General features: G+C 36.5%; 1 protein-coding gene across 1 annotated transcript in view; it reads right to left on the bottom strand.

The window, feature by feature from the left end:
• Positions 1 to 709: 709 nt before the first annotated feature.
• Positions 710 to 13,057, bottom strand: part of LOC146137372 (uncharacterized) — a 42,598-nt gene continuing 30,250 nt past the window's right edge. The window contains exons 28-36 of the mRNA XM_083393891.1: positions 12,399 to 12,547; positions 11,614 to 11,815; positions 10,156 to 10,277; positions 9,131 to 9,275; positions 7,939 to 8,115; positions 5,915 to 6,034; positions 1,765 to 1,886; positions 1,066 to 1,294; positions 710 to 771 (exon numbers count right to left, since the gene is read on the bottom strand). Coding sequence (XP_083250017.1) covers positions 710 to 771; positions 1,066 to 1,294; positions 1,765 to 1,886; positions 5,915 to 6,034; positions 7,939 to 8,115; positions 9,131 to 9,275; positions 10,156 to 10,277; positions 11,614 to 11,815; positions 12,399 to 12,547 — 1,328 coding nt within the window. The remainder of the gene's footprint in view (positions 772 to 1,065; positions 1,295 to 1,764; positions 1,887 to 5,914; positions 6,035 to 7,938; positions 8,116 to 9,130; positions 9,276 to 10,155; positions 10,278 to 11,613; positions 11,816 to 12,398; positions 12,548 to 13,057) is intronic.

A 13,057-nucleotide genomic window follows, 5' to 3' on the forward strand; every position in this document is an offset into this window, starting at 1 on the left:
CGTATCCTTTCTGTTTGTTTTACATTTATTAAGTGCTATTGTTTTAGGGGACAAAACTAATTTTTTTTTTCGGTTTTTGATGACCGTTTGATTTTGGTTTTGATTACTGTTTTAGCCCTGCAGAACTAAAAAACGGTGTGCTTAAATAAACGCTTAAAAAGTGGAAATGTAGAAGACTTATTCGAATATTTATATTCGGCTAAGTATGTTAGGGCCATTAGTAAATTGAAAAGGCGGACAATATTTACTTTTAAGATAATAAGACAGAGCAAAATTCCACGGACAAAAAATAACAATTGCTAAATTGTTAACGTTTTAAGAAATTTAGATTTTTTGCCAAACGAATGTAATTTGCATGTATATTTTTAAGTCGTTGTTCTGAATGTATTTAGTCTATCTTCATGGTTTCTTAACAAGGGGTGCTCGTACCCCTTGGGGGTGCGCGAACTGTTTCTAGGGGGTACGGGGATGCTCAATCAGACACAAAAAATGTATAACTGTATTGTATTTCTTTGCTTAGGGAAATATATAGGCTACCTCACATTTTGTTATTGTTTTAAGTTGCCTAACTGCATAAAAATAAAAATAAATGTAGAAAAATAAGTTCTCGTCAAACCCCAAAAAGGGGTGCGAGAATTGGTTGGTGATTTTAAGGTTATGCATCAAGAGAAAAGGTTCAGGGCCACTCTATACCTATAGCTGACTGGCGTCAGTTTATTCCTTCGTGAAGTTTCGCGAATAGATTCTTACCTGGGTTCACTATGCACGGATCTGTAATGTAGCTTGATAATAAATTTCAAAGCCAGAAAGGTCGAGTAGATCGACAGCATCTTGATTAAGACGTTTTGATACGAACTTGTATTATCTTCAGTTAATGTGAAGATAATATAGCGTATTTACGGAATCTTGTACGAAAAGTCAAACTTATTTTGGCCAGTAAAAATATCAAAACCAACTTAACAGGTACACTATGCACGGGTCTGTTATGTAGCTTGATAATAAATTTCAAAGCCAGAAAGGTCGAGTAGATCGACAGCATTTTGATTAAGACATTTCGATACGAACTTCTATCTAGGTTCTTACCTGATCCTGAGGTGACTTGTGCCACTTGGGCTGAGCTCGCTCTCACCCCATCGATGTATATCGTCATATTGCCTACGTCACCACCTCCAGTGCTATTCACGCGGAACTCGAAAACCGTGTTCGAGATTGCCTTGTTGCGAATGGCGACTGCCGTGATCACTGAAGCGTTCACGAAGCTGCCGTTGACGTCACGATTGCGCGTCATACGAACCTGACCAATAGGAAAGCAGCAGGGTGAGTGTTGTTGCTCTAGTCGGGTTTAGTTAAGATTTTCGCTGTAAATTTATGTGCGCGAATTAACTTATTAATTATACTGTTACCTAACTTTTAATGATTTTTAGTTGTAAAATTTGTAATTCGTTGATTGTACAGAAACTTTACTTTTTTTTAAATAAAGTTTGAATTTAAAACGCATTTGTTCTGCTTTTTTTTACATTTATCCCAAATTTCTGTGAAACCCTTTCGTAAACATAATAATCTGCAACAAGTAAGGAATGTACAACTGGCTCTGGTAACGCTAATTTGCTAATCTTGGTGTGTCTAATAAATCTATATTTCACCAAAAAAACACATTAAAAACAGAATAAAACACATTCAAGTAACAAATAAATTTTGTAGCAAATAAGGAAACAAAACATGATTCGGACAGGGTAAATCCCCTGTTACGATACCACTACTGACCTGAACATCCAACTCGTTTGTGGTTGAGTTGTCGGCCCTGATTAGCACGAACTCGCCGAGTCCCGAGAATGAGTAGAGGTTGCTGTCGAAGGTCTGCAGATGGGGATCTCCCGCAACGCGAACTGCCACGGTCAAGGTCAAATAGTAAATGCACAACAATCTCAAGGTCATTTCTTGGCCATTGGTTTTCTATTTAGGAAACTATGGAAATATTGTTCGGATTTTCTACTTGAATAAAAGGGATTTCGTAAAAATATTTTTTTATTCTTCGTTTCAATAAAATCAATTTGGTAAAAATATATCGATTTTTGTTAATACAAAATAAATTTTAAAAGCGTTTAAGCTAATTTTGTTAAATATTATGCTACGTTTTCAGTTTTTTTTTTTTCAGTTTTTTGTAATTTTTGCCAAGGTTTTAGCCATAGTCTAATCCTGCACAGGTGGTCCGAGGCGATACAAGAAATTAAATGGTTACACATTCATATATGTTGTACAGCAGGGGCCGACAACCTACGGCCCGTGGGCCGGATCCGGCCCGCAAATGTAATTTATCCTTTTACAAACCAGACACGAGTCCATTTCTCATACTTTTGGACTATTTTAACTATGTAAGTGCGAAACATTTTCGCGCTTTGCATTAACGATCTTTATACGTCAGGTTTGTTTACATTATGATGATGTCATTTGAGCTAGATTAGCGCTTCTTGCTCTGTGGAAGACTGACTGCCAAAGTGCCAAAGTGCGTGGCGTACAAACGGAAAACGTATTTAAAAATATTGGACATACATTTTTAATATTTTGTTTTGAAATGTAATAAAAACTTTCATTTTGAAAAAAATGCCAGTATCTCCAAAAAAATCGCAAAAAAAAGGTCCAAAAAAGTTTGGGAAACCCTGGTCTAAGCTTTTAATTGAAATTTGTTTAGATCACACGCATGAACAATGAAAAACATGTTCATTAGACGATGAATTTCCTAAATTCGGGGCAGCGCAGCAAGTTTTAGTCTGACTGTAATGCTCCAATAATTGTGTACCTAAACATTACTTGCTTACAGCGTTTTTTTTTATAAAATGCTGCTATACCTTACGGTAAGAGTGTCAATAAAATAGATTGCAGATTAAAGATTCAGGAAGCCCTAGATTATAGAACCCACAATGGATTGCTGCAAATATTTTTTTTAATCATGCAAACAACCTATTCGCTTTATTAGATAAGAAGTGCCCTTAATAATAACTATATGCCTCTTACAAAAAATCAAGTTTTCTGCAACTCTGCTATCTATTCAACGGCCTGTTAGTTTTTACAGTTGTACTAAGAATATCGAAGCCCATACAGAAGTATATCTAACTTTAACCTCCAACAATTATATTAACATGTATTTCAAACGATCAAAATGTTGCCTATAGTTCTGTATGGGTTTTAATATTCATTGTACGTCTAACTACAACCTCCAGCCATTATCTTAATATTGATTGGAAACGTTCACAAAATGCTACCTAACTTTGTATGGGCTTTGATATTCATTCTACGTCTAACTACAACATCCAAGCATTATGCTCCGACGTGTTTGCAATGTGGGTGGCTTTAGATCAAGCTTACATCACAGTGTGGCAAGGCAGTTATTTAGGAAAGTTGCAAAAGAGGAAACTGCACGAGTTATTGCGACAATCGCCCACGCCCCAACCAGCTAATGATGGCACCAGCAGCATTTGCACAAGTGGCATATTACCTCGCGCACGTTAGGTTTCAACTGACGCATTTTTTGTGACACAAGCGCGTCATAAGACCATATCTCCATCTGAGGATATTACGCCATTGTAAAGGTAAGCATACGTCAGGGCTGCACCTGGAACTAATTAGCTGTAGGGTCATGCAAAAGTCGGGATTTTGAAATGACTCAGCAAAAAAGGGGATTTTACTGTTTAGTTCCGCGTGTACCAACTTTAATATTGTATAATTTACAATAAGGTGTTATTACAGCGTAACTGCTATAAATTTAATTGCCTCTCTAAGCAATGGAACGAGTCTCCCAAATTTTATGAAAGTGTGAATTTTAAGAACAGCTAAACATAAATAGAATGTTGGTGAAAAACTTAATCCTTAGAATAATGTCTGAAGGTTGTTGTAAGACGTAAGAATATCAAAGTCCATATAGCTTTTGTTCAACTGAACATGTTGAAAATGGAGAAAGATACGTTCGGTTAGCTTCAAATACAACCTACTTCTGTATGGGTTTTGATATTCTTACTACCAGACTTGGACAACTAAATAATTCTAGTTTTCTAATTCATTGAATTAGAGAAAAATGCGGCTAATTCTAATTCTAATCTAATTTGTGAATTGCTAGTTTGCTATAATTCTAACCTAATTTAGATTTTACCAAAAATGCTACTTTGTCCAACGACATTTTTAGTATCTCAGTTCAAACACAGAATTCCAATTAAATTTTTTTGGTTAGAACGACTTGTATGTAATTTCTACAGTCTAAAAAGCATAAAAAGGCATAAAAATTAACACACACTTATTTACCATTCGCGTTCTTATATGAATAAATTGCGATTAAATTAAATTGGCTTTAAAATAAATGTGATTTTAGTTCATATTTTAGTTAAAATTTGATTTTTTAGAAATTCGGTAATTCTAATTCTACTTTAATTTGAGAAAACTCAAAACGATCTAATTGTAATTCTAATCTAATTTGGAAAAACTAAAATGCTCTAATTTTAATTCTAATCTAATTTTAAAAAGCCAAAATAAATCTAATTGTCCAAGTCTGCTTACTACGTCTTAATAATTAGAGCGAGTTTTACAAAAAACACTTGCTTGTACCGAAAATTTATTTGAAACGCAATGCAGCCGACAATATCTTTGCTGCAACATCCTATACGCGTAACACCTGTAACGTCTACATTTGAAAGATCTTTAGACTGTGGTCGCAACACCCTTCAAAATTCCGCTAAATATTTCGCCGGACGCTCGATTGTGTTGTTGTGATCAGATGCGGTCACAATAACAAAGCTATTTGCGTTTCCGCCGCTAATCAGTAAAACCCAGTGGTTGTTCCAGGTAAAATGAAAGGATGTCTTAACCAAATGCAGTGGGGTCGCAAAATGGTCGGTTTTGTTATACTTAATTCAAGACAAGGACGCGGGGGATTTTTTCGTAGTTCAAGCCCTACTCCTGTAGACTAGTAAAAGTGACTTGAATTTTCTAATTTTTCTATTTTTAAGTTAAACAAGAGGGCAAGCGAATCCATTGTAATTTACCCTAAATTCTACTGGTATAGCGGTTTCTTATGCATACAAAACACGTTTATTAAGAAATGTACACTTTTTCACCATATATAGGAAAAAATTAAGCAATCAAATAAAAAGTTTAAACTATGGTCTTCTTAGAATATCTTTGTTCATAAAAAGTTCACTTTTGCCCTTATTTTAGATCAAGGGTTATCAAATTTACGTCCATGACGCCCTTGGCGGTACCTTGGCTAGTTTTAAGGTGTCAATGAAGGCCTAGTTTAAATTTTAGTATATTTTTGAAAAAAAAGTTAATTAATTAAAAATTAAAAATTAATATTTTAGTAAATTAAAGAAATTTTTCAAAAGAAAATCTTCATTTAAGAAAAAAAACGCTTTGGCGCCTTCTTGAATATATTTAAACTCTTTTAATTTCACAATATTTCGATTGAAAACAGTAGGTTTCTTATGGAGTACTGGTTTATAAAGTTAATTTGTGACGTCATCTTTTTAACTTTATGCCGACCCTGGCCGACGTGAACAAAATATTTTCCTTAGTCCCGCGTTGAAAAGATCAAGAAACTCCTGTTTTATTTGCTGAAATTAAGTTTTTCTGGTATTTAATTGATACCGACTTTTCGGCAACCTATCAAGGATGCCTTCATCAGGGAATGTAACACACCACGACCAACATCATGGAATGTAAAACGACACAAAAAAGCGATAAGAGCGACGACGCACAACTCAGTTGTTATCTTTTAAAACCTTATTATCTCTTTCAATCAATATATATCTGAATAAAACTGGAAATAAAACTGTTTTTTATGTTTTGGGTGGTTTCTTACGGAGTTTCTTTGTTTTGGAGCTAAAAGAGGTGGAAATTGGCACGCAAATAGGGTTGAAAAGCAGCTTACCAGGGATGGGCGGGGAGTATCCTGCCGTGGTGGACACAGGTCGCTTTCTCTTGTACTTATTGCACCAAGAAGGCCCGGAGGAATCTCTGCAGCAATCAAGCAGAGGCTGGACGTCGTTTTCTGCAAAGCAGGTTGTATCACACATGCGTCATATAATCGGACGCCATTTTGTATCACACACAAGGTTAAGTTATAGGCAACTGGCTATTTTTGGTTTGTAACGTATTTGTTACCGACCAAAAGTTGTAAACTTGCAATGTATTTATGTTCATTTACAAGAGCTTTTTATAATATTTATTCGAAATAATGGATGACATTTTATTCTAAGACTTCTCCCCAATATTAAATATCGCGATCCGTCTGATACCAAATGACGTTATTTCTATGCACTAACTAGCAAAATACAAATTGGATCAAATTTTTTCCCTTAAATTTTGCTTTCTCTAGATTTTCATTTTTGATTACCGTATTTTACGGACCATAAGGCGCAGTGCAATTTAAAGCACGCTAAGGCCTCCACAAAAAGCCGAGACTTCAGCCGCGTGGTAAGCCGCTCCACTCTTTCTCCTACTTCCCCCACTCTTTCTCAGAGCTCGTCTTTTTCGTCTATCGGTACTTGTTTAGAGTGTAGGCAACAAAGCACTTCTGTACTTGATCCATACATAAGGCACAACGGCTTATAAGGCGCACGATCAATTTATGAGGAAAAAAATAATTTAAATTGCGCCTTATGGTCTGTAAAATACGGTAATTTACCATTTAAGGTGAAATCGCTGTGTAAGATCGCAAATCAAGGCCTATATTCCTGTATTAATTTGGTATCGGTTCGGGTACATTACCCAATACCTCCGTAGTATCGGCAAAGTACCAATACTTGGCATCGGATATCGGTTCCGATCCGATATTATCGGACGAAAATAACGATGTCCAAAACTTATCATATTTTTTATACCAGATATTTCGGACGAAAAGTGAAGCCTTTCGGTAAGATCATTATGACAAAAGCAGCGTCCGACATTGAAAGTTAAATTAATTAAAATATACTGAATATGTAATAAGAAGATATCTCCTCGCCCTAAAGCACGTTAATAACGACAATGACTTCGAATGTTAGCAATATACTTTAGACTTTCTTGTCTCAGTCAAAATCAGTCACTATAGGTTCTAGTTTTCAATAGAGAAATATATTTCGCCAATCGGTCATCAGTCTCTGAAATAAATTTAGCTGTAGTTTGGTTAGAGTTTCTTTAGGTCCCTAGTAATTTTCCTCTGATGTTGAATTAAGAGAAGATGGAAATCCACCTCTGCGTTGGTTTGGTTTTCAGAGACTGATGATGCCAGATTGGCGAAACATATTTCTCTATTAATAACTAGTCTAGAACTTATAAATGACTGATTTTGACTCAGACAATAAAGTCGAAAGTATATATTCATTAAAATATAGTAGAATTTCGCGCTCAAGCAAATATTAGCCTAAAAACCAGAAGGAACTACCTGCTAACCTTCTAATTTCATCTATTTAACTTGCTTAAGAAAAGTAACGACGTCATTTGGTTTCACACCGAACCGCGACACTTTTGTCCAAAATATCGGTATCGAAATATATCGTATCGGACAGCCCCACCGATATTAATTACCAAAAGTGTTGGCTACTGTCCAACAATTACATCCCTTTGTATCGGGAACACACGATGAGGCCTTAAAAGCAACAACACCTAGAGCTAAAAAATCTATAAAACCATAGCATTAGGACCTACGACATAATAAAGCCAAATACGCAGGAATATCCACGACAAAATAAGATCGAAATCGTCTGAATAAGACCTAAACCTGCCAGAATACGTCGTAAATTCATCGGAATAAGGCCTAAATGGCCAAAATAACGGGTCTTATTGCGACGGGTTTATGACTTTCAGATTTAGACGGTCCTATATTAATTCTATCTTGGTCGAAATGTGTTTTATTCTAACATTGATGTTGTTCTTAGCTCGTTCTTATGGCTGGAGTCCTTTGTACATACATACCTATGTATGCGGCGACATTCGCTGCTTCGTACGCGTAAATGGTGTGGGTGGAATAATGGCCGCCGTTGGGGTAGCCGTTGCTCTCAAAGACATTATCGGCGCTGTAGCAGCACATCACCCCGCTAGCTTTGAAGCTGAATTTCGTCTGGAAACACAGGTAGTTGACATCGGGATCGGCTGTAGACATAAGAAAAAGTGTTGGATCAAAATGGCTGTTTAAGTAAAAAGCTTGCGTATCAAATTGTAAAGCGTTTCCAACTGTCGAAAAAATAGCCGAGAGTCATTAAAGTGGATTGTTAAACTTTGGCCCGTGAATTGGTATTGGGGGTACGTAAAGGCCTAATTGAAATTTTAGCGTGAAATTTAAAATGTATAATGGGTTTTTTTCAATTATGAGAAAAAAAATTAAAAAAAATTGTTGGCCTATCCTTGAGGTAATTTAGACTAAATTTTCAGTTTCATATTTGCACATGAGTTCAACTGGAAGCAACAGGTGTCTTAAGTATATTTATTTTATGACGCCATCTCTAAAAATTTCATGTCTACCCTGCTACAAGCGAACAAAAATTGTTGAGAGTTCCGCATTAATAAGGGTTCAAGAACCTTTGTATTAAACAAATTGCACAACAACAAAAAACGAAATAATACAAAAAAAATTACACAGTGCCCCCTTTTATTATTTTAAGAAATCAATGCCCCCCTATTTTTTTTCAACCTTTTGTAAAAAATAAGAAACGTCATTTTAATTTAAAAACTGGTTTATACAGTAACCTGGAGTTAGAATGATTAGATATAAAATGCATTGTGGCTTGCACACTCCTTTGTCATGTAGATATGGAAAGCCAAGCTTAAGATACCTACGTTGGGAACCCCTGGTTTAGACTTTAGACTATAAGTCGATTTAATGTGGCAACAGAAAACGTAACTTGGATCAGTGTTCATTTTCCTAAACTCCGAGCAGGACTTAAACGCATATCGATTTGCGCTTCTTAGGTCTTGGTAAAATCGTCATTAAAAGCAAAAGTAACTAAATTTGAAACTGCCAATAATACGGCCTGAAAAAATCCCATCGTTTTTCATGCGACTATAGCCACATGCAAAAACACGATTTAAAGCGACATTTAGTGATGTTTACATATAATCCTATAGCTGTTCAACAAGCCACCTGGTTATGTTGGGAAATAGTTCAAACCTGTGGTTTGCCGAAGTAAATCCCTGGTCGCTGTGTCAATGACTCCAGCCAGAGAAGATGGGGCAGAGGTGAAAGGGTTAATCTCCCATGGAACCGTGACGAAATTGGGGTCCCTTGAAGCCACGAAGATCCCGGTGGGACAAGCCTGGAAACAACAACATAAAGGGTAAATGAATATTAAAGCTCATACAGTAGCATATAGGTAGCTTTTTTGAACATTTTGAATAAATCTCAACATAATGGAAGGATGTTGTGGTTGGAGAAAAAGAATATTAAAGCCCATACAGAAGTATCATTATGTGAACATTTCGAATAAATCTTAAGATATAATGGCTGGAGGTTGTAGTTCTACGTACAATTAACATTAAAGCCTCTACAGAAGTAAGTAGCATTTTGATAACTTTATTTTTCAAATAATTCTTTATTTATCTTCGACATCTTGTTGAGAATCATGCGAAACGTTCACAAAATGCCGCTAATATCGGTATTCGTCCGATACTAGGAAGGTGATAGGATCAGTGGTGGGATTTAGCCGGTTCGCACCGGTTCTTTAGAACCGTTCCACGAAATTTTATAAGATCAGCGAACCGGTTAGCATTACTGGTTACTGTCAATGGATTTTTGCATCTTTATCTGATACACCGATTTTTGAGATCCAAGTAGCTTACGTGTTTTTTTCTTAAAAAATGTGCAAGACAACTTCTCACTTAACAGGCATCCATTGTGATAATTTTTATAATTTTAGTAATTTTCTTTTTGTGATTGTTTGTCTGAAAATTTAATTGTTGCGTCATAAGTAGCCATGAGACGACTGCTGCTTTTTAGTGTGGCTGTTAGCAGTGATGGGATTCATCCGGTTTCGCAGTTTTTGCTGGAACCTGGGGTTGCATCCTGTTCTTGCAATTACTTTAATTATTTCCCGGAAAGTATGACTTTTTGTAACACAACCGGCTGAAAAATGTTACTTTTGTGATAGAACCGGCTGACAAAAATTTGAATCCCGCCACTGGATAGGATCAATATACCTCGGGTACGATCCAGGTTGATGGCTTGGGTTGCAAGTCGTACCACTTCTGACATTCCTGCTCTGGGTTTCGGGTTGCAGCCGCTATTTCACCGAGCTGGAAGGCAAAGTAGCCGACCTGACCTGAAATAAAAAATGAATTGAATTTGCAAGATTTTTCAACTCAATTATAAAAAGGTTTGAGCACAACTGCTTGCTGTTGCCAACAAGTTTAAAATTCCACAAACAATCATTTTTTTTTTTAAGTATTTCAATCAACTGGAAATATTGAGGTCGCGGCATGACAGATACCATATATATATATTCCGTTTTCCACTCCATTATAAACATGTTTGTAAACAACTTCTTGTCAATCCAACCCATATGGTGAATTTCAATCAACTCGAAATATTAGGGTCACGGATATTTTTTGCAAAAGATCCTGGCAAAACTCCGAAGCCCTTCTAGGTTTATGGTAAACTGGTGTCAACAAATTTAAAATTCCTTTTCCATGACATATTGTAATCAGTCTCAACAAACAATCATTTTTTTTAAGACATTAAGGATCTATAGAGATCACCAAAATGTATGATAAACATCGGAATATATGATTGTTGGATGTTAAAGTTTAAACTAAGATAAATCGTCAACTGAAAATGACATATAACGTTTGCAATTGCTAGAGTCCCTGATAATTCAACATTATAAATTAGAGCTCAACATCTATACCACCTCGGCACCATCTGTTTAACTCCAAGTGGTAAGCGAACTCACTTATAACATTGCCTTTCTTTTTTAATGACTTTTCGGCTCAAAATGAGTTTTAATCGTTTTTTTTTAGTTGCAGCAAAATCTGTTTGCGTGGAGATGTGAGTTTATTTTAAACATTTTGTTTTGTTTAGCCGAGCTTCAACGTCCAACACTTTTTTTGAAAAACATCACAAATTCATTGTGAAATGAAAGGCTTCGATATTTTGTGTTTTTGCTGTTTGCCGTAGATTTGTATAACAATATAAAAAGAGCTGAATAAATATTTTCAAGTAAAATGCCATTCCTACTGCAATATTTGTCTTCACGTTGGGCGATCAAAAAATGCCAGGCCTGCGAGAACTCTAAGTTAAGCAAATATCCCAGGGGGTTTTAAACTGGGGTCCATGGACCCCAAGGGGTCTGTGAACTAGTTTTAGGGGCTCCATCAACGCCTAATGGAACTATTAGTGTATATTTTAGAAGTTAATCAATTTATCAAAGAGAACAATTTGATTAAAAATAGAACGGTTTTACCTTGACAGTCATAAGACTTCATTTCATTTTCACATTTTTGGACCGAAATCAGCAGATTTAAGTCTATTTGTATTGTGAGGTAAATTTATGACGTCATTTTCAAATTTTTTTGGCCTAGCGTGGTCCGCGCGAGCTCCAAACAAATTTTAGGGGTCTGTGGTAAAAAAAGTTATAAGAACCCCTGAAATAGCCTTACCAGTGACGGTGTCGTTGTAGAGGTCGGCCCGATTGGGGGTGCTTGTGAGAGCCAGTGGGTGGGTGTAGTTGACCTCCTGGCTAGCGTAGCCCACCACACCTTGAAGAGCGAACCAGTTTATCCCCCATTCCATGTCCAAGTAGCTAATCAAGGCAAAACTTCTCCTTCCGTCGCTTGCAATGTAACCTTGGAATGTGGCTCCCTGAGTTGAAAACATACGCGTGTTTGGTAATGGTTACGTCACTCTCACGGTTCCTACTAAGGTTGTTTAATAATACCGGGTCGCGCCCGATGCCAAGTGGTAGTATCGGTACGTGTCCGATACTAGGATGGTATCGGTGCCGATCCGATACCAAATTAATACAGAAATTTCAGCCTTAATTTGGAGTTATTCTACATTATAAGGGAAACTAATAAAAATTAATAATAGGTTTTCTTGATTCTCGACTCGTTCCTCTCTGAGCCTGCAGAGCTCAGTTGGTAGACGGTCCAGGCTTGACCGGAGGTCGTGAGTTCGAACCTCACTGCAGGCTAGTTGTTTTTCTAGTCTGCCCATCTTTTATGATTGACTGACAGATTCGGTGAGTCTGCGATGGCTTTCGGTGTACTAGGTTTTCTTGTTACTAAAGAAAATTTGAAAATAATATCCTAGAATAAAATCATTCATTTTGTTTATTTGAGCATGGTTATGACGTCATTTGGTATAGGGTCAGATCGCGATACTTTTTCTCCAAAATATCGGGTATCGGAATAAAATGCCAAGTGACGTAGGTCGCTATACTTACGTCATCGCCACCGGGAAAGGACAGGAAGGACGGGTTGAGGGGCACGTTCACGTAAGTGACGCGGATCACTTCAAGCGCGCTGAAGTTGCTTGCGTCGCTAAAGTACTTGCGGACGTTTGTGGTTACGAACTGGAGCGTCGCGTCATCGGCTGAGAAAAGCAAACACAATAACAGTATAGAACAGCGGTTGCCAAACTTTTCTAAAATATCGCCCGGTTTACCCGTTGCAATTATTTTGATATTTTGCGGTTCATACGAAAAATCAAAACTCTTCGCGCAATATTTGGTTTTTAATGCACACTTATGTATATATTTGTTTCTGAAATGAAGCAATAATTTCTTTTTTTGAAATGACTACTAAAATAATATTTAATGACTAAACTTGACGTAAGTATTTTGGGTAAAATTACTTGAGTTAAACTGAAATGTTTTCAGTAGCATTTTTTTTATTTTATTTTTTTTATTTTTTATAAAGTTGGGTTACTTATCTCATTTTTTGCACATAAAACAATTTGCTTGCTATATGCTGCCGTTTTAGTTGAGTTATTGTTCATATTCTGACTAGTTTACAAATTTTTAACGAGCGTCTAATTTAGCGGTTCCCAAACTGGGGTCCGCGGACCAATTGGGTTCCGAGCAGCTGTTTCAGAGGGTCCGCA

This window comes from Ascidiella aspersa, chromosome 7, assembly GCF_963924565.1.
Source record: "Ascidiella aspersa chromosome 7, kaAscAspe10.2, whole genome shotgun sequence".
Taxonomy (NCBI): Eukaryota; Metazoa; Chordata; class Ascidiacea; order Phlebobranchia; family Ascidiidae; genus Ascidiella; species Ascidiella aspersa.